The following is a 22,280-nucleotide window of genomic DNA, read 5'->3' on the forward strand; positions in this document are numbered from 1 at the left end:
ATAAATAAAAGAATGAAGTAATAGACACTAAATACCTATTGATATACTATTATTTTATAATGTTAGTTTACCTTATCCATTTAATAAGGCCTCTTGTGCATCAAAATATTCAGTGACAAACTTTTATTTAAAAAAAAAATATAGACAGGGTTCACACAAAGATTACACTAACTTTATTTTGTATATAATTTAAAGCTTAATGTAGCATCACACATAATAATAAAATAATAGAAAAAACTAACATACCACACTATTTTTAATTCCAAAATTAGTGCTTATGAAATATGAATATCTGAAGACTAAAACTAATATAAGGCATGATATAATGATCGATGTAAGATGTCCTACCTTTTTCAAATATTAAAATATAATATAAATGAATAAATAATGCATATAATAATGAAAATAATATATCTTAAAATTATTAGTAAAATAAATTAAAAATATGTAAATGGTATCATTTTATTTCATTTCAAGAGATGATGAGAAGGATGGAATAGCAAAGTGAACATTTTGACTAGTTATAAATACATTTGTTAAGGATATTTAAGATAGAAAATTTTAAAGTTTGTAAGATGATAATTTGGGATTAAATTGTTTGAAAAATTTTAAACCATTTAAAAAATAATTAATAATAACATTGAGCTACATAATTATATATTTTTCTCTTTCTTCTTGTGGAAAAAAAGTTGTGTTAAATTATTTTATGAAAAATATTAGGTGAACAAACTAATAAAGTCTAATAATTTTTTTCTTCTTACGTATTCTTTTAACTAATTTTTATTAAAATAACAAATTATTGAATTAACTTAATTAAATTTAATTATCAAAATAATTTAATCATATAACATGATGGTTATTTTATTAAGAAAAATACAATGTATGGTGAGTGCGAATCCAGAATCGACAGCTGTCCAGGGACAAGTTATTCCCTCCGCTTCCTATTTGCTAATAATTTAATGCATTCTAACTTAGATATTTTTTTCTCTCTCTACCACGTTGCCGCCTCCTTACATTCTATTATTGCAATTTGCAACCCCCCTCATCATGCCTTTCTTCACACCACACCAAAGTTAACGCTGTGCAATTCAATCAATATAATGCTCAAGCTCAACACACACATGAATATTGAACAAAGTAATTAACCATTCATTTCTTGCTTTGTTTCTCTCCTACTTCAACTACTCTATCAACCTTCCTAATTTCTTTGTTTTTCTTCTGTCCTCTAAGCTTACGGTTTTATTTGCTTATTCTGAAACAGGTTCATGTAGATGCTGGTATTATATTATACGGAGATCAACGAAGAAAATACTACATACATGGAAAATGATCTCGTTTTTCTTTTCATTAGTAAGTAATACTCATGATAATTACTCTATATTTACATGTCTCGTTTTTCTGGATAGGGTTTGCTATTGTATGTGTAGTTTTTGTCCAAGTCTTTCTTTAATTGGCTTCATTTATTATTCTTATATTAATTGATTTTTTAAATTTATTTAGATCGTAGTATCTTAGAGTAAATCCATATGTTGAGGCCAATATATTTCTATAAACACTACTATATTTTTAATAACGTTGTTGTGTATTAAGATATAAATGCTTAGAGAGTGTAGCTACTAGCTAGGATCCTCTTCAATTGTGTTTGATTGGGATCGTCGTCGTTCATTTTAGATATTGTTAGTATTAGTATAGTCACTTAACTAAGCTTCGGTGGTGGGTTTTTGGTTTGCGTTTTCAGTTAAACATACATAAAAGGAAGAGTAACGAATCGATAAAGAACCATTAAAATTTATTATTTTTAGTGATTAATTAATTATTATTATTTAAAAATATGAGTTAAAATATACTGTTGAATTACTAAATTAAAAAGAATTAAATTAATGACTAAAAATGATGACCATTATGATTTCTAATATTTCTAAAAAAAAAAAAGAAAAGAAAAATTTGCTGGTAATTAAAACTAGACGATTTAATTAAAGAAATAAGCTGTCCAAGTTCATCATCGCTTTAGAGGCGATCTAAGCCTGGATCTTGTCGGGTAAAGTACAGGTTTATTTTGTTGACGGACAAAAAAAAATTGAGACATGTACTTTTTAATTTTCCTTTTTCTTGGATATAGTTATTGATGAATAGTTGTTTATCAACGTTATTAATGTTGTGTTTCTATTCTCTTCATTCTTACATATAGAAGTAAAATACATATTGTACAAAAACATTTAGTTATTATCATTATTAAATAAATTAAACCACATAAGTTTTGAGATGTATTATATAAGTAATTTAAAGTAATCCAACAATAATAACAAAAGAATATAAAGTTTAACACATACAATAAAAAGAGAATTGTCCAACAACTAACTTTTACATATGGATCTGCATATATGAACCACTAATTGTTCCTATATGTACTTCTCTTAAGTTTTACACTATACTTGCGGTTTTGCAAGTTTGTCTTATATATTAGAATTTAATTTTTATGTATTTTTAATATAAAATAATTTTATACATATATTTAATTATGTATTACTGTATCAATAAAAATAATTATATTTTATATTTGATCACATAAAGAATTACTTAAAAGAATAAATATAATTAAATAATTATTATTATATAAAATATTTTACACTGTTAGTATATCAAAATTAAATTCATGTATTTTGAATCACTTAACTATAAAGTTACAATAATACTATATTCTATATACTATACAATGTAGTTATTTTAACATAAAAATAAAATTTAATTTTAGTATGCATGCCGTTATTTAATCAAATTTATGTGTATAAATAATTTTTTAAATAATGTTTTATAATTAATTGTTTTATTAATGTAGTAATATACTAATATACATGATTAATTGTCTGTATAAAATATTTTTATATTGACAATTTTAGGAAAAAATATAAAAATTAAATCAATAAAAATATTAGATTATCTTTCCTTACCTTGATTTTTAAGTTTTGCCTTTTTATTTAGCAGATGATGATTTTTAGATTCATTATTTGGTTATATAAGTTAATAAGTTAATTACCTACTACTATATACATAAATATACAACGATTGACATTTTTCACAAAATCTTTATTTACAGATCAAAGGACGATTTTATGATAATTAATACTAATATCCTTAGCACACATATGTCTAAATAATTGAGAGTCAGTGAACATGTATGATCTCTTATTTGATCTAAATCATCTCTAGCTTGTAACAGTTTAACTAATGATTTCTCTATTGTTCTATTAGCACATCGATCTTAAAAACAAACTATTTCTAATAAGAAACAAGTTTGATATGCTTGAAATGATTGTATTATATATATTTTTCCTTTTATTAAATTGACATTTAGATATTTTATTTGTTTTGATGAAGTCGAACTTGCTAGGTATATTTCTAAAGTACTTGCAAAAGGTATCCGATGTCAAAATTAGTAAATATTTAAGAGATATAATAATTACATAAATATAAAATATTATTGAACAATTTATAAGATATATAAAATTAATAGTAATTAATATGGTATTTATTATTTTACAAACCTTTTCATTTAAAAGATGTAAATTCATATAAAAATATTAGATATTATAAAATTTATAAAACTTGTCATATGACCTCTCTTATTTAGATGTAAAAAATGCTTACTTTTTATAGATATAAGATTAAAAAATGACATTAATATTACAATTATTTAGTTATTAAATCAATAATAGTAATTAACTTCATCAATTATAAATTTAAAATAAGAAATAATTAAAGTCAAATTATAACTCATCTTAAATAATAGATGAAGATGCTATCTTTCTTTTCCAATTTGTTCCTATATATATATATATATATATATATAATCGGTTGGTTCTTATAGTTTTATTAATTTTTATATTTTTTTAATTAAATTTTTATATTAATATTAATTTTATAATTAAATATTTTTAATATAAAAAATATTAAAATTAATTAAATATTTTTTTATAAATTAAAAATATTTATAATTAAAAATTTAATTAAATATTTGATTATATATATTATTAGAAGAAATATTTTATTAATTTTAATTTTTTTAATATAAAAAATTTAGTTACAAAATTAAAACGGTATAAACTTTAATTAAAAAATATAAAATTTTAATTAAAAATTTAATAAATTATAAAAATTAATATAGTAATTAAATCTTTTTCTTTTAATATAAGTTTAAAAATAATTCTTGCAAAAAATATACTTTTTTTCTTAAAGTTTGATAAAAATTTTAGAAATACTCTTAAGTTTTATTTTGTTTTAATTTTGTCTTAAAAGTTTTTAATTTGTATCAAATATATTCTTGACGGCTAAATTTTCAAAAAATTTAAGACCAATATAACAATAATGCATGACAATTATGTTTAATTTACTTGTGTTGAGAGATTAGTATTATAAAATTGTTGTTTAGTTAATCTTAAATTTTTTAAAAAATTAACTGTTAAGATATATTTGATACAAATCTTTAGAATAAAATTAAAACAAGAAGAAATTTAAGAATATTTTTAAAATTTGTGTGGAATTTTAGGGAGAAAAAGTACCCTTAAAACTTCCAAGTGTACCAAAAAGTAATTGTTAGATGCGTGCCAACCACGTGCAGAAAGTGTTGAGACTTGAGACTTGAGAGCAATGGGCGATTGGGCGGTGCCCGTCTGGTAGCGCTTGATGAATTGACAAAATTACCCTCTTCATGCGCTCTGATTGGCTAAGAAGTAAGAACCCCTTCCTTCGTCTTAAAAGACATATTTGGTGCGAGCGAGAGTGACGTGGCAAGTTGTGGGCTGCCGGCAGTGGGTGCGTCACTGCTTACTACTCTCTCCTCTTTCCTCCCAAAGCCCAACAAACTACTCCTCTTCACGTTTTCCAGCGCGCGAGCTGTTCTCTCTTCACTTCTTCTTCCTCCTCCTTCAGCGTAGCTCCTCCACCTCTCGTTCGTTTTTCACCAGATCACGGTGATGGTTATGTTCAGCTCTTCTCATCGCCGCGATCTCTACGTAAGCTATTATTCTTCTTGCCTAACATGCATTGATTCTCGCTAGGTTTTGATTATTTTATTCTTTATCCGCTGGTTGCACTTCGTTTCTGTTTTTATTCATATGAATTCTATGCGGTTTTGCTCTTTTCAATCAACATTTTATGTGAAGCCACTCATCGAATTGGTAATATGACTTTAGGTGCCGTTGTTTTGTAGTGATTTAATCTCTCGCTCGCTCTTCCTCGTTTTTCATATTTTAATTTTCGCTCCTTGAAGGTGATCCAGCTTGATGATGTTATTTTGTAATAATTGTGCCTGCGTGTGTGTCGTGGTGGCATGATTGTCTTTTTCGGCGATATAAATTGTGTTTGTTGAGTTGTTGCTTGAAGTACTGAATTTGAGGTGCTTAGGTTAATGAACACGGTTGGAATAATAAGCAGATGCGGAATCAAATTCGGTAGTTACTTGTTAGAGTGCATGGCTTCGTGAATTTGGTTGGCTTCTGAGCTTTATTCATATGGATTGTGGATTATTTAATTGAATCAGTAGATTTTCATCATGAGCAAAGTCACACAACCCTAAGAGCAGCTGTTCTTTGGTGTATGCATTGCTATTACGAGTTGTAGTCTTTAAGTTTGAATTAATTGATCATTTTGTTAAGTGGTTTTTCAATAATGATATAGAGCATAAGTAAAGTGTAATATCATAACAGTGCAATAGTGCAATTATATAGTTGAGCCATACTCTTGACTCTTGATTATATGCTACTGCTAGTTTAGTTGGTTAAAATCTTAAAATTTATATTCATGTATCCATTTAGTGCATTTTGAGAATTATTAGGGTAGAGAGGAAAGAAAGAAAAGAGGACCGGGGTTTGAATCACTTATGCCTCTAGTACTTCAAACTTTTATTTGATGTTTACTTCTCTAAAAATAGGATCTTCGTCAAACTGCTTACAGCTGTTACTGTCAATCACATTAAAGACTTTATTGCATAGTGGGAAATCTTGATATGTATGGGAAGAAACTTATTCCATTTCTTTATAAATAATCCTTCCACATCCTCAAAATTATGATTTATTGTTGTAGGGGAAAAAAATGAAGGGTGAAAAGGAATCATACTTCCACTCTATTGCATATACGTGTTGGATTTTATTTGGCAAGTATCACCCTTAACGTGCGATAGGATCAATATCCTGTCCTATGGTGCCTTAACTAGGTGCAGTGTTACCTTTTATGCTGAATGTGAATATCAAAACTTTAAACAAATTTAGTTGAACCCTTGCTATGAAACATAGCTTCCGTCTAGTGCTTAAGCGATTGCTTTCTGATTCCTATTTTCTTAAGGCTCTGATCTAACTGTAATAGTTCTTTTTATTGCAAAAGAGAAATTACATTCTAGGGTCTGATTTTTTCTATGCTCATCTACTAGCTCGTGCATCTTTTCATATCTATAATTTTAATATTTAGTTATATTATAATCATTGATAAGAAATTATGATCCCCCTTCTTTTTATTCTACTGCAGAAAAGATTCATTATGAGTTGCATTGTTGTCTTCAGGTTGGCTGGCTGTATGATCACAACAATGGTGAGGATCTTTCCTTCACATGTCAGTGGTTTCGTCTGTTAATGGTATGACAGTTCTAAACTTTATATAGCAAGAAAGACTGCGTGATCACAACATGGTAAGGATCTTACCTTCACATGCCAGCAGTTTTGTCTATTAATGGCATGACAGTTTCTAAAACTTTATCTATATAGCAAGAAAGGAAGGTTGATGAACCACAATTTGTGATAAGCTCTTGACCAGTTAAACTAAATTGAATTATCTATGTATCAAGAATTAACAAATAGATTATTTGTGGTTTCCAGTCTTAAATGGCTGAAGCTTATAATTGGTAAATTAAATGGATATAAAATGCATATTTTCAGGGTTTTAGATATATTATATTTCATATATACAATTGCATTTGGCGGAAGCATCATTAAAGCTTAAGGGTATGATCGGGAAGGAGTGCCTTAGAGAGATTTGGGATAGCCCCTATTGTAGATAAGATGTTGGAATATCATCTTAGGTAGTTCAGACACATGTAGCAAGAAGACTTGTAGAGGCCTGGTAAGGAAATCAGATCAAATGTATATTCATGGAGTCTTGGAGAATAGGTCTTTGTTTAACCATAAGGTAACTTTATGACCTGGAGGTCACAGGTTCAAATCTTGGAAATATCCTCTATTTGTGAGAATAAGGCTATCTACATACTCCCTTTTCAGACCATATGAAGTGGAAGTCTCGTGCACTTGGCTGCCATCTTTCAGTTTGGGATTAAAAGTAAATATGCTTCCAAATGTTGGGTAGGTAGCCTGTGTCTCTGGCTATGTAAATTTGTGGTCCAGGATCAAGATGTAGTTTTCTATCAATGCAACTAAATCCATTTAGAGTATTTAGAGTGATAGGCTTCTCTAATGAAGCTTGTTAGTGTTGGGCAAGAGAAGCTGTTCATGCATAGCCTAGCATAGTTTCTTGACTGTTGGCAAAGTCTTTGTGGAGTTGACAATGATTGGGCAGCAAGACTTTCTAGGTACACTGAAATGTTCAATCATGCTCACACTCCAAATTATGTGATGCATCTGTAGACTTGCACAATTCTTTTGCATTTCGTATGTCCCTATAATTTTTGATAAATTTCACTATTTGAGGAAATCATTATGTTTGGTGGCGAGGCACATTCTCATTCTTGCATTTTTGGCTTTCTCAAAATAGCAAATCATTACCCTCTCCAAAGTAACAGATATCATGAAGTGGATGGAGTAGTATTACTATATGTGGAAAATAGCATATAAATATATATATTTACCTTTCTCAAAACAGAAAATCTTTGCCCTCTACATGTGTTTTCTTTTGATTAGATTATCTTCTTTTTTTTCTTTCTTTTTCCTTTTGTGCATATTGTATTCTGTCTGATCCTCATACCGGTACCTATACAACTTAATATTGTACTTTTCCACTTTAGTGTATAAATAAATGTAGTCTTTATGAGAAAGGTGTTTGTAGGATTTGTATCTTGATATACATGCTTTTGGTTGCCTTATTCTATATATATCCTCAGATCAGCTGTTTATAATTACAATTTTCGCTACAACATTGTCCTTTATAAACATAATAGTGGAGATGGTAGGCAGGAAGTATTGAGGACCAACAAACTGGATTTTGAAAACTGTGCTTTATTTAAAGGAAAAACCTGCTGTGTATTGATCAAGTTTCAATGTTTTCCCTGCTCACATTAGCATAACATATAAAGTTCGCTTTATATTGCCTGTCCCCTGTTCACAAGTCCCCAGTCTTGAATTTTTCATAAAGTTAGAATTCCATTTACTCTTGGACTTCTGCTTTTTCCTAAATTCTAATGAGGACTTGAACTTAACTAACCTTTTTCGGTCCCATTGATTAATATCATTTTAAAATGTGTAATTTTAATAGCTTAATGCTGTGAGGGATACTTTCTGTGTTTACTTCCAAAGCTCATACTGTTCTACAATCATCAGGAGGCATAGGAATAATGTGAATATTTGTGTCTACTGTTGAGAGTTTGGCACTGACAAATCAATAATTTGTTTCTGCTCCGTGCGTGAAATGTCAATTGAGGTCATACAAGTAATTATATTAGGAGTTTTTGTAATTGAGGGTTATCGGTTGACAATCTCAATTGGCGTAACAGGTACGCACAAAATTGTGGGTTGCTCATATTATAAGTTCCTTTTTGGGAATTCTTCTTACGTGGTGCCTTATCTTGAGTGTTCCTGCTTGAAGTTTGCTTTTTTGTGGAATAGAGCTTTATAGCTTATCCAGGGTTGATGCATATCATCTTTCCATGTTGCTCCTTGCACTCTTGATTCATCTGCAAGAAGAAGTTTTAGGTTAGTGATGGCAATTGCATTCAATTTGTGTTGCGAATAATTCATAAACCATGTGGATCCAGTAATTTGTCTTGCCACTTCTCTTCTTAGTTCCGATATGGTTGTATTTAGCCCTTGATTTGAATGATTCTAAGTGCTAAACCTTTTGAAAAACTTTGACGCAGAACCTCATATGTTGCATGCTTGTGATGCTAAGTGATAAACCTTTAGAAGACATTTCTAATTTTCTGTCTTGTTATAATTTATACTCACTCTCGTGTGAGTTTCAGCACTTGACATGTAGCTCTAACATTAGAAGTCTAATTAATTAGGAAGTCTGCAAAACTTTAAACAGAAGCTCATATGATGCATGCTTGTAGAATGCCAAATATTTTCTGACTTAAGGTTAAGAAAATTCATTGTGTGCCATGATCCACTGTGTGCATGCACAGTTGTCACCCTTCCCCCGCGGTCACCAAAAAAAAAAGAGTAAAAATAAAATAAAAAATAAAAAGAAAGAAAGAATAACAGAGAAAGATTATGATTATCTTTGTTGCTATCATGATAGTAGTGATTCACCATATGGCTAGTTTGCTTTGCCTCCTGTAATGCAAATGTTCTGGATGAATGTCAGAAATGACAGCTTCTCTGCGACCCACAGCATCATGTGTGGATTGGTGAATTGTTTTTCATCCCTTATTTCTACTTTAGAATCTGCAGCAGAGTAGGTATGTAGTTGTGGCAACTATTCCTTCTCTTTTTGTAACATCAGTTATCTTGCATCTATATGAGAAATTGTTGATACTCGAGTCATGTGTTTTATGCTTGCCCCAGCAAAGGTTTATACCTTGCTTTTAAAAGGTGCCTAAAATCTATTTAAATTTGTTTAGAATCAATGGTAAAAAGTCTTCAATAAAAAATGTGAATATATGTTTTTGTGTGCTTCTGTCTCTGAGATTTTCCTACTATCTTTTAGACAACTGTGCTGAGTTGATGTTTGTAGTTGAATCCTTTATTTCTTCAGGAATTCTATTTTTGCATTATGTAATGGGGTTGGTTTATACAAGATTATTGTGTTTGATTCAGGATATTGGCTCCCTCTTTGTAGTTATCAGTACTGCTAAAAATTTGTTCTGAAAAGACATGATTCATACTTATTACTTGATGCGAAAACAAAAACAACTATGGCCTACATAGTTTCTGTTAATGTTTTATATTGCTGATTGAAGGTATAGGCACAGGTGGTGGTGTTTGGAATTCCATTCCATTGATTTTAACAAATGTAGAAATTATATAAAACATTACCAGGCACAGTGGTTGATATCTTTATTGCATAAAATTTACATAGGTAGTCATTGTCTGATCCTTGAAGGCAATGCAAGCTTCTAGATAGATAATTGCATACCAATATGCTTTGTATTGTTGCATCAAATAAATGTGATTGTTGAAGTACAAGATCTCACTGATAAAAGCTTCATTATAAGTAGTACAAGTTGTTGACAGCAGCTCAGAAATGGTAATCATCCACGATTCTTGAACAGTTTTTGTTATTGCAGCTGCAGTCTGATGCAGAAATTTGGTTTCTAATTTTAACGAAATTATAAAGTAAATGTATAGAAAAGAACTGTGTTATTATTGGTGTGAGGAAATACCCCAGTTTCATTGCTTTGGCAGGTGGTTCAGTGTATTGAGTCTCTGGCTGGCTTAGTTGGAGACTGATAGGTGCAAGTAAGTCATATCCATTTCCGATAGTGTATGGAGGATTGGATGCTGCATTTTCTCCATTTGTACTCCTTGCTTCATAAACCTGACATGAAAATCTTCTTTTTAGGTTTAGCTATAGTGAAGCTGAAGGCGTTAACTTCAAGATAAATAGTTCGCCTAAGAAATGCCTGGAATCTGTTTTGGATGAACAACAGATTCATAAATTATGAACAGAGTTTCTTCGTCAGTTACCTTTTTTAGCTCTGCATTTTCTTTTTGTAAGAATTCCATCTTTTTATAGAGTTCTACATTTTCTTGATGAATGAGATTTCCCTACAATGGTGTTAATGGAAGTTTGTCATATTTGGGAAAGCCTAAGTCAAGGCATGCAAAGAGAAAAAATCGGAAATATCTGAAACCTTTTGGTGTAGTTCTTTAATCTCATCTGTGAAAATTTGATCCTACAGGGAAATAATGATGTAAGGTCTTGAACATGCAGTCAAAAAAGGTGAAATTTTAAACTAATTGAAGAGAGATTATTTGCACCAACTCATGATACCTTTTTCATGCGAACACCCTTTAAACTCATCTCCAGTTGGTTTTCAAGATTTTGTAGTTCTTGAACACCCAGTCCAGAAAGCTCTTCGCCCATCAGTTTCCTGCTTTTACCAAGAAGAAAATATGAAATGCCTTATCTCGTTTTTGGAAAATTTCATAAGGTTTGGACTCTTGCTAGCTAGAGTTATTGAATTTACTAAGTTTTTGGATTAGCAGTACACATTTCAATATAGTGGTTTTATTGACAGTTTCATAAGATTTTATCTGTTGTGATCGTGCTATTGATTAACATTTTGTTCAAAAGAGTGTTAGAATCTCATCATAGCTAAGAAACAATGTGGAATATTATACTACTTAGTTATTATCAATATAATATTCTTTCAAAATTGCTTCTAATTTATTGTATTTTCCTTAGGGACTAATTGAACCTCCTCTAAATTATTGATTTGTGTGGTTGCTGAGGTATTTGACTTACTAATTAAAAGACTACTAGGGATACTTTCTAATAGGTGCAAAGTTTATGCATGGGGATGCATGGGAGGGAGTAGCGGATAGGAAGCAAGGATGGATATTGTTTTTTATTTTTGTTGAGGTTTAGGAAGGGGTTGGGAAAGGCCGATGACATCAGTAATTGTGTCAATGTTCTAGTGAAGTTTTTATTTGCCGGAAAATGTGGTATAACGTATATTTTTTCTTGCTTCAAGTATTATCTATATTATTTGACTGTTTGTTACCTGTGGCATTCTTGCAAGTGCTGCAGTTGTTGCCTCAAGCTTGCAGCTTCTCTCTGCCAAAACTAGCAAGTAGAAATACAGATGTCAAACGTATATTGTACTATTATTACAAAAATGGAATATTTTGAATGCGAGAATTGTTAGGTAGTAAATGTGAGGACTAAAATATGGAGAAGTAACAACGGAGTGCTCTTCAGGCAAAACTAATCTAAGCCTGAGTTGGATGCTGGTCTCTTTTTAGTAGAAATGCAATCTATGGTTTGCTTACTTTGTAATGTAAGTGAATTCTAACTTCCCAAGTATTGGTGTTCACCTTGTAGGAGATTCATTATTGGCTCAATCAGAGTAAAATCTATGATCTACGCTTCTTATGTGTTTTGTCAAGTGGATTCTCTGAACTTGTAACCCCAACCGAGATGTTCTTGTATGGTTATAAGTCTAACACCTCATGGTTAGGCATACAATAAAAGTGAATATTATCAGCTTAATACACTTGCTTGTTTACCGATTCCACCAATTTAATTGTGTTCCTATATAAGGAGTCAAAATGTGTCCATTAATGGATTTCTCATGTAATATATCAAGTCGGTTAACTATGTATTACAATTCAGAAAGTATGTAATTTTCTATGGTAATTACATAAAAACCTACGTGCAGTAATGGTGGTTGGATGCCTAACAGGAGGATCTCAAAAGTTGTGTTGTGTTTCTTGACCAATCAAAAGAGAACCTGCATTTTCCTTAGTGCTGTCATGAGCCATGCTATGAGTACACTATATGTGTGCGGAGGCTGAGATTTTGACAGGACTTCGTGTGTGAGGGTTTATAATACTCACTATATAACCGGGGAGGGCTATTTGTCTGCAAATACAGTAATGCTTGATTTGTGCAGCTAATCATATCTGTTGAGAGGTTCATGCAGGTGGATAAGATAATCCTTGGCATACTAAAGCTAAGACTGAGCATATGCATGTGAGGTGCTACTATCAAATGGCACTAGTATTTAGCTTTATCAAGATAGCAGTGTCATATCAGGTATAGCCGTTTAGGGTCTCTGAAACACTTCCATATGTGGGCATGAGACATGATAATGACTCTCATTCTATTGGGGGACATCAAGGCGATGAATCCATGATATAACTTAAATGCATGCTGTACTACCTAAGTCATATTTCTACGGTTTAATGTTACCCCCTGCCAATTTGTCATAAAGCTTGTGAGGTTTAGGGTTAAGGAGAGTTTTGCCAAAGGTGGTGGTATGTGGGCATTATTAGTCTCTTTGGTAGCTTTTTGTATCTTCTCCTGCAAAATAACAGTGATATTGCTGTTCGCAAAGTACCTAGGATTTGAGCAAGAATATGTGTGCCAAGAAGTAAACAACTGATATTATTATTTAGTTCAGCTGGTAATTCCTTTTCTTTTCTTTTGTTAAAACAACTCCTTTTCTTTAGCCTCTTCTTTTCCTTCCAATATATGAAATGCGTCTTGAGTTGCCTATTATGTGAAACTTGGAAAGTATTTCAAGTCTAACATATCTAATAAGGAAACAAAGAAGGAAATTTAGTATAGTGAGGAGCAAAAGTTTGAACTGCTGAATGCTACTGGAAGAGAGGTGCGTGTGCCATTACCTTGACTTCGGAAGCTGGATTCATCAGCTGATTATGTTCTTCCTTAAGCTTGTTGTAGCGTTCAATAATTGATTTCATGCTGTCATACACGTGAAGTTCAGTACAAGAGCATATTTGCAACTTTTAAGTGAAAAGGAGAATTTTCAGCAAATATAATCCACACTGAAACAGCAAAGATTATAGTGCAAAATGAACAAAAAGATCACTTATTCACTCGTATAATTGTGTTAACAGTATTAGTAATTTCACACGCAGTTCTTGTGTTTGTCATACTGAGAGCACTGATGGCAAAACGATTTTGTTTCTTATTTGTATTATATTTTTCAAAAACCGCTCTTCCCACTGGAATCTGGATACATTCTTATGTATCAAAATGATAATAAGAATAATATATTGTTCACAAATACCACAAGACTAAATATAACTGAGCAAATAGACTAAATATTACGAAGAGAACAAAGATTTGGGACTTGGGAGACCAGAAAGGTCATATAAAATATCTACAAATAATGGGGCATAGTAGCATATGTATACTACAAGAAAGACTTGAGTTCAGAGAAAATATCAGTCGAAAGATCAACCTAACTATCTTTAAAGGCGATTATAACTGGATTAGCAATTTTCTCTCATCGCTAGTAGCATGTAAGGGGTACGGGATACTTTCAGAATTCCAAATATATAGATGTTGCTCACGATCGAGCTCTAAGGTTGGAAATATTCGACTCAGTTTAATAAACATGCTCAACTCCTTGGTTTAATTGTCAACTTGAGCTTATCTAATTAGCTTATTCGGCTATTGATTTGTTCGATTAAGTGTAGTTTACTGGTTAGTTTGACTCACTCTTAACTCCTGTTTGCCACACCATGAAGTCAAAAGCTAAACTTCAAACCATAAGTTGCGGAATCTTAGCAAATGTGAGTAAAAAAAATGCTTCATAAACAAAAAAAAAAAAAAAAAAGAAGAAGTTATTTGTATATATTTATACATATTTTATATATTTTTCTAACTCAAACAATTTACCATCAAAATAATCCAATCCTTTCATGAACATCAACTATGTATTTTAATTTATATAGTGACTTACAAGTGTTTGATTTATTGTATTCATTTAGCATAATTGAATTTGAGTTAGGTGGACAAAATTTTTTAGGGTTGATAAATTAGGATTTTCATAATTGTTTCAACAAGTTATATAGCTCATATAAGTTAGTTAACGTTGGTTTGATAAAATTTTTTATTTTTATGAATAGTTTATCAAAGTTAATTTTAAAAAAAAAAATTTCTAATAGTTATAATACGTGTGTTTGATAAATCGAACTAAAACTGGTTTTAATTAAACACAAAAATAACGATTGTATTTGATAAAATAATTTTTAAAATTTAAAATAATCATAATAAATATTTTTTTAAAAAAATTGATCGTAATGGAATTTGACATCAATAATTTAATTAAGAATAAATTTAAATATTTATTTGTATACAAGGTTACATTAGAGTGTTAGTTTTGATAATAACAAGCAAATTTTGAAAAGTACTCGCAATTTATTAAAATTACAAAGAAAAATACATGTTTTTTTTTTTTATCAAATACAAAATAAAATACTTATACTTTTAAAAAATATAAACACCTTTCTAAAAAACACAACATAATGAAGTGTTTGGATTTGATTAGTTCAGTTACACCCTCCAATTTTTAGCATAACTTCCGATTGATGTCCTTGTGAGATTAATGTAGGTAGCTTTTCAAATTAACCGAGTCAAAAATAGTTTTTGAAGATACATTTACTCATTCAGAATCCTATCTATTCACTATTTCACACAAAGGAAAAATATAATTTTATATAATTTTAAATAAACAAGTTGAGTATTATTACTTTTAAAAAGCAACTAATAACTTTCTTGAATTGCTATTTTTATAACTAATTTAATATCCTATTTGGTTTTCATAATATTTGTATCAAATTATATATGAATTCATTGTCTTAATTGACTTTATCATTTATGTTGGTCCAATTCAAAATTGATCTAACTCACTGTCTACTTCTTACTATTATATTGGTACAAGCAATGGTATTTGAATATCAAAATGTTGGTTTCAATTTATATATAACATATCCTTGACTATTGATCTTGTGTGACAATTATGTTTATGAGCTCCATAACGCAAGATCAACGGTTAAAGATACAATATATATAACTTTGAACAGAGAGCTTTAAGTATCACCATTGTTGAACCTAAGCCATCAACATAGTGACTCAACATTCATAGCAACAAGCATTCAGCAAGAAAATCATAGACAAACAAAACACTATCAGTCCATAAAAGCATCCAAACAAATTGTCGAATGTAAATGCATTAAATAATGTTTCCCTTTAACAGAGGGAAAACAGGAACCTTGTTTTCATTCTAACATTTAACTCTTACTCAAACTTTTAATTTAACCTGTTACAGACTTACAGTGGCCTCTTTAGCCCTAATTATACATATTATTAAAACAAAGGGGGAAATATAAAATTAAAGCGAGCAAAACCCACTAATGGATGAAATAGAGTTAGCCTATAAATAACGAACTTGATGAGGCAGCATAACCCACCAGATTGTTGACTCAATTCACCACTTTCTTTCACTGCTTCAGATATGAAAGAATAATGACTTGCATTGCATGCATTAATAATATCTTTTTTAAGTGTTTGCGCCCAGCCAGCACAGGGAAGAATCATTTTAAGTGCTTATTATTATTTTCTGAATTATGTAAATTGATATCATCAACAATTATGTCGTCTATGTCAACACTGGCTAATGAGAAGGTTGGTGACGAATGCAACAACAATAATAACATGCAACATTAGATGATGGTACCAGTAATTATATGGATTATTAGAGAGTGTCATTATCATATTTCACCTTAAAACTTGTTTAAAGGCGTGTCATGTAATATCGCCATTAATATTTCTTTTTTCCTTTATCCTTTGATCTCAATAGAATATCTTGTATCTAAACTTTATATTATCATCAATTCAAATAATTCAATTCGACTTAATACAAAAGCTTGCCACAAAAAGTAAGATTAAAAATTTCTTATTAGAAAAAAAAAAACTTACTACCTTGATATAAGTTAGTTGTATCTAGCTTTCTTCTCTTCCTTTTTCCTTTTTTTTTTTGGAAAAAAATTGATTATTGAAAAAAATATTTAAATTACTCGACCAATTTATGTGATTTTACTAAATTTGTAATTAAGTCTCTATAGTTAAATTTTTTTATTAGGTTCTTACACCGTTTTGAATTTTATAATTAGGTTTGTCATATGCCGAAAACATTTGAGTTAATAAAATATTCTAAAAATAAGAGGACATTTAGATTTAAGAATTTAGTCTTTAAAGTGTAGGTATCTTCAATTTAAAAAAAAATATTCTATTAATTCTAATATTTTTATTATAACAAAAATGTAATTACGTCAATTGAAAATTTTTAAATTATAAAAATTTAATTACAAATTTAATAAAATTATAAGAACACAGAATAATTTAAAAAAATTTGAGAATGAAAGAAATAATTTTTCTAAGATGTTTACATACCAATAAAATTAGTTAATAGAATTTTTCTAAAGGAAAACAATCTAATAAATTGCTGTATTCAATGAAACAAAGGTAACTTAACATATTAAGATCTTTTAAAATGAAAAAAAAAAATTGATAAAACGATAGAGTGAGAAGTTAATTATTATTGAATTAAAATAATAGAATATACATTTTATAAAAGTTACAAATTAAATTTAATAGTAATTAATTCATCACTTTATTGTTTTACTAATTTTCTGACTTTAAAAAATTTAAATTCTTACTTAGAGAATCTAAATTCTTTAAGTTTGGTGCTTATTAACTAAGCTATGAATGTTGAGACACTAGCTAATATGTTTTTATCACTCCATTCGAACTATATATAAAATCATCTCAAATTCTCATCAACATAAGCCTAATTGATTTCTATTTTTATTTTACTTCTATTTTTAATATCTTCTGTTTTGAAAGTTTTTTTAAAAAAATACTAAAAACGAAATCCTAATAACAAAAAAAAAAAAAAAAACCAATCAGACTCTAATTTTTTTATTGGGATTTTATTTCACTAATGTCACTTGTAACATTTGATATTTAACGTTTTGGTTTAGGTGAAAACTCAGGTGGTGAAATCGACTTCATGTGAAGTTGATATCTGAGAGCGTTAGATGAAAATTTAGTTAAATCAGTCAAATCATCTAACGGCTCTCAAGTATCAATTTCACGTGAAGTCGACTGCACTTGAATTTCCACCTTTAGTTTATGGTGTATGTAATAGCATGCACCTTTTAGAAAACTATTTAAAAAAAAAATACAAGCTTGTAAAAACTACAACTTTTAAACTATTAGTAAATGTTTGATCCAAACTAATGGTATTAAGTCTTGGGTTTGAATCTCTTGGCTATCGTGGGAGGAAATGATTTTGGATTTGATCAAGAGATATTACCATCAAAATTTGATAAACTTAATATCTCGTCGATTAACGCCTTCATCATACGAGTGTAACCTCTTTAAACTAAATACAATTTTGAAAAATTATGACAAAACAAACTTACACTCATTCTTGAAGTGATAACTTTTAACTTAATAACAAGGACTTGATACAACACTCAATAGACTAATTTCTTCACATTTTTTGTTAGTTGGTGAAGGCATGGCAATTAAATCCAGGAATCTATGATCTTATTTGTCTCAATTGTTGATTATTTAGACACATTTACTACTTATTAAGGTAAACATTATATACAGACATAGTTGAGAAAAAAAAAAAGGACTTCAATTTCTTTTGGTTTCTCACTCTTGAATCCATGACCATGCATTTAAGAGTCTGTATCTTTCTCCTGTTTTTCATATCTGAGATATTTCTTTCTATTTCTACTATGACTGCAAGATAACGAACAATGCAAATATGATTTAATTTTCAGTAAGATTTACATGGTTAGTGAAACCAATATTAACACTCACCATTTAGTAACTCTATACAATTTAAGTATTTTATTCAAACTGTTGAATTATAATTATCTGTTATCTATAAAGATTATTTGTACTGATTTTTATTTTTAATTTGATATGATCAGTAAGTATATGTGGTCAAATAATTTCTTATTTTTATAAATCTGAACATATGTGTACATATTATGTTAATTAAGATATACATAAACAGTATATCAATGATTTTAGATTAATCTAAAGTTTTATGAAACCATCTATAAAATATGACCTTCTAATAATCTTATAGATTTTGTTAATAAACATTACACCACCAAAGCCTATAAAAATTGCAATATATGCTAAGATTGCACCCATTATTTACTTATATATGATGATAAAATTGCTATTCTATTAATCAAATTCCTATTTAAACAATTATTACTTTTTTTTTTTTTTATATCAAATATTAGCATCATTTAATCCCCCCCCCCCCCCCTCTTTTCTTTTTTCTTTCCCCCAGGTTGAAAATTGAAATACACAAACACAGTAAGATCAATATCGGTTAACCAGCAGTAAATGGGTAAAGTTAATTAAGAGTGTAATTCTAACTAATAAGCTTAAGGTGAAGTGAATTAATAAGTACAACTTTTTGATGATATTCTAACTCTCAGTGACTTCTTCCTTCTTTTGTTGTGCCTTTCTTTTTTGGCGTTTGCACAAGCATGTGGAACCATGCAAGCTTTACCATATAACACAGCTTAAAAAAATTACACTCTTGTTTACAATTTTCAAAAACACCTCATCATCATGGTGTAATTAACTTACTCGAAAGGTTAATTAATTAACCTTAAAGAGTAATACCAAGAAGGAAGAAAAAGGAGAACATTTCTCCCAGCATTTTGGAAATTACTATCCTAGATTCCTAGCTTATTAGCTAGCTTCTAAAATAACTCCCTAAGAATCGGTGAGAAGGAAGGTGAAGATGATAATAATAATAATAATCATCATCATTATGTAGAGTTGCACCATGCAAACGCGCATGCATGATTATTATATAATATTAATATTAAGCTGAGATAATTATTATATCAACCTTAGCACTACTATCAAAGAAGGGTCCAGATAAAGGCAAATATGAAAGCAATTAAATTAAACTCATCACAGATACATGTTCCTAAATGCAAGTGGCAACATATAAAAATGTTTCATACAGCTAGCACAACTGACTCCCAACCATTAAGTCTATGTAAATATATCTTTGAAACACAATCAACCGTGTTCATGTTTAATTAATTATTCACTTTAATTAAGAATAGATATTTTCACTCAGTAAAAAAAATGAAAAAGAAGAAAAGGTTGATAAACTGTAAAAAAACTAAGCACACTCAATTCACAAATTAAAGAGAAAAAAAAGAAATTTAAGTAATCATAGATAGTTAATTAATAGTTTTTAATTAATTAATTAATTACCTGGTGCTTGCATATTCATAAAGCTTGCTAGTGCTGGAAAACACAATCAATCCAACTTCAGCATCACAGAGAATGGATAATTCTTTAGCTTTCTTCAGCAATCCATTCCTTCTCTTCGAAAACGTTACTTGCCGACTCGTTGAATTGTCGATCCTTCGAATCGCAATCTTTCCTCGTCCCATCACAATCAATTTTAGGGTTCCTGCCTCCTCAAATTAAACACCTCTTTTGATTTGACCTGCTACATCACGAGTCAACAAATTCATTAACATCGATGAGTTATTCGACTCTCACGGAGCTAATTGGATTAAATCTTCTCAAGATTTTGAAGAAAAAAATAATAATCGAATTACATAATACTCGAATTCGCGAAAAAAAGAAAAGGAAAAGTGAATAAACAGCAATAAAATAGTGAACAGTAGTTGAATAAGAACAAAAGTGACTTACTTGAAAATTATAGGAGTGCAGTAATTATTAGTCGCAATAACAAGAAAACGAAGCAAGGAGCTAAAGAAGAAAGAAGACGACTTTTTTTTTTTCCTTCTTTTTTTGGTGTAAAATGTTCCTCTTAAGAGGAACCATGTGATCCAATTTAATTATGCTTTATATGGAAAGAAAGAAGTAGTTTATTTGGACAGATGTGACACCATTAATCCTCTTATTAGGGGGAAACAAAGTGGTTTTGTGAGGGGATTAGTGGTTTTGAAGGTTTAGGTATTCCTTTCCAAGCCCACTCGCCAATTTTCTCACGCGCCACCAATGTGGCTCAAGAAGCAAAGATAATTGCAAGGGGCACGTGTCGAAAGAATAGAGCGCGTGGGGAACTGTGAAAGGTGGTTAGAGTGTTTCCTAGGACTATAGAAGGGTCCAGGAATCGTGGGGGCCATGTAATGGTGAATAAATGTGTATTTGTGTGACGTATCAGGTGATGCCACGTATGCTATCCAAAACCGAGGGCGCTCTAACTTTTCCTGCTTTTAGGTTTGGCGAAAAGTGTCAAAATGGCACTTCACTCTATTCCCTTTCTATAATTGACAATTCTATCCGTTGAAAGTAACAACACACTATTTTTTCTTGATAGAATTTTGATTTTTTTATTGTCAAATAAATTTTCGACTAATTAAAATATAAAAATATTTTTTATTTTTTAAAATATAAAATATTTAAATTTTTTAAAAAAATTAATTTATATTTATATATTTTGAATAAAAAAATTTAAATATTTTTTATTTTAAAAAGTTAATAACATTTTTGTATTTTTAATTAGTAAAAAATTAAAAATTTATTTATTATTTTTTTTATTTAGAGAGATTGGTCAATTTTTAATTTTAGACGGTATAATATTATAAACACATATTATACACTTACAAATATAATATTTAAAGATTTTTATTTATTATTTTATCTTAACAAAATTTAAAACAAATACAATATATTAAGAGATACTAAAATTATCATTAAACAAAAATTTCAGCTGTGATAAGATACTGCTATTTAAATAAGGTTGGAGATCGAAGAATTGGAATAAGGCCCAAAAACAAAACATGAATTAAAAAAAGGGGTGGGGGACCAAATGGATTATGGATGTTGCATTTCTTATTTCGTCTGCTTTTTCAAAATGGAAATCCATACTCATTTTTGAGTAGTGCTTCTTGTTAAAGTAAGTTGATAGTAGGTAAGTATGACATACTTTAACTACAAAATATTTGGTTTAACCCTTTTTTTTATAAATTATATATGATATATGATGATGAAAATTATTTTTTAAAAAAATAATATGCACTAAACATTTTTTTATATATTTTTATTGTATGCAGTAGATATTGGTATTAGATTACGAGTTGTTGTGACATTGATTATCTATATATATATAGAAAAAGCTTTCCTTGAATTTTAAATTTCTCGGGAAATAGCTGGATAACAAAGCTACATCTTTAATCGATTTAATTATATACCATATGCAGCAATACCATTTTGAGGGTGTCAAAAATATCATGGTTGAAATAATTCATAAGAAACGAATTTGAATCTCATAAAATAAAATTCGATTCTTAGCTTAATGTTGACATAAGAGTTAGTTTGGTTATATATTAGTGTCTTAATAGGTATAATATATCTATTAAGGTAAAAACTCACGTTAAGTTGATAGTTGAGAGCCGTTAGATAATTTGACTAATTTGACTAAATTTTCATCTAACGGCTCTCACTTATTAACTTCATATGAAGTCGACTGCACGTGAATTTTCACCATCTATTAATCTATTTTTTACTTATTAAACATTTATAATATTAATAGATATGTTCAAATAACAAAA

The 22,280-nt window shown here is 29.4% G+C and overlaps 1 protein-coding gene and 3 long non-coding RNA genes across 14 annotated transcripts; 3 read left to right on the forward strand and 1 right to left on the reverse strand.

The window, feature by feature from the left end:
* Nucleotides 1-995: 995 nt before the first annotated feature.
* On the forward strand, nucleotides 996-9,466 carry LOC112782704 (uncharacterized). Of its 3 annotated transcripts, XR_011879278.1 has the most exons (5): nucleotides 996-1,137; nucleotides 1,262-1,350; nucleotides 4,616-5,009; nucleotides 6,552-6,676; nucleotides 6,924-9,466. It is a non-coding gene; the product is annotated as an uncharacterized lncRNA (long non-coding RNA). The 3 variants fall into 3 exon arrangements; XR_003816311.2 differs by having other exon boundaries at nucleotides 6,552-6,934; XR_003193095.3 differs by lacking the exon at nucleotides 4,616-5,009 and having other exon boundaries at nucleotides 6,552-6,934.
* Nucleotides 9,467-10,174: 708 nt separating this feature from the next.
* LOC112782703 (MADS-box transcription factor 23) lies at nucleotides 10,175-20,565 on the reverse strand. 9 transcript variants are annotated; one of them, XM_072231593.1, is made up of 9 exons: nucleotides 20,413-20,565; nucleotides 19,966-20,203; nucleotides 13,509-13,587; nucleotides 11,882-11,934; nucleotides 11,149-11,248; nucleotides 11,009-11,050; nucleotides 10,842-10,922; nucleotides 10,538-10,692; nucleotides 10,175-10,448 (listed from the first exon to the last, which is right to left on the reverse strand). In XM_072231593.1, exons 2-9 carry the CDS (start codon nucleotides 20,145-20,147, stop codon nucleotides 10,433-10,435), a joined length of 708 nt encoding a protein of 235 aa, XP_072087694.1. In that variant the 5' UTR covers nucleotides 20,148-20,203; nucleotides 20,413-20,565; the 3' UTR covers nucleotides 10,175-10,432. The 9 variants fall into 9 exon arrangements, with proteins under 9 accessions (XP_072087694.1, XP_025681009.1, XP_072087693.1 ...); XM_025825224.3 differs by having other exon boundaries at nucleotides 11,882-11,943; XM_072231592.1 differs by having other exon boundaries at nucleotides 11,882-11,943; nucleotides 19,966-20,206.
* On the forward strand, nucleotides 10,471-11,138 carry LOC140183320 (uncharacterized). Its single transcript, XR_011879279.1, has 3 exons — nucleotides 10,471-10,613; nucleotides 10,717-10,867; nucleotides 11,057-11,138. It is a non-coding gene; the product is annotated as an uncharacterized lncRNA (long non-coding RNA).
* On the forward strand, nucleotides 11,172-12,033 carry LOC140183321 (uncharacterized). Its single transcript, XR_011879280.1, has 2 exons — nucleotides 11,172-11,308; nucleotides 11,908-12,033. It is a non-coding gene; the product is annotated as an uncharacterized lncRNA (long non-coding RNA).
* Nucleotides 20,566-22,280: the final 1,715 nt, after the last annotated feature.

This window comes from Arachis hypogaea, chromosome 20 (assembly GCF_003086295.3).
Source record: "Arachis hypogaea cultivar Tifrunner chromosome 20, arahy.Tifrunner.gnm2.J5K5, whole genome shotgun sequence".
Classification (NCBI taxonomy): domain Eukaryota; kingdom Viridiplantae; phylum Streptophyta; class Magnoliopsida; order Fabales; family Fabaceae; genus Arachis; species Arachis hypogaea.

Coding starts and splice junctions, on each gene's coding strand:
- LOC112782703 (XM_025825222.3), bottom strand. CDS start 20,147: ATGGGACGAGGAAAGATTGCGATTCGAAGGATCGACAATTCAACGAGT. Junction 11,051..11,148: donor AGGGTGTTCGCATGAAAAAG/GTATCATGAGTT, acceptor ATTTCCCTGTAG/GATCAAATTTTCACAGATGA. Junction 10,923..11,008: donor TTAAAGAACTACACCAAAAG/GTTTCAGATATT, acceptor ACACCATTGTAG/GGAAATCTCATTCATCAAGA.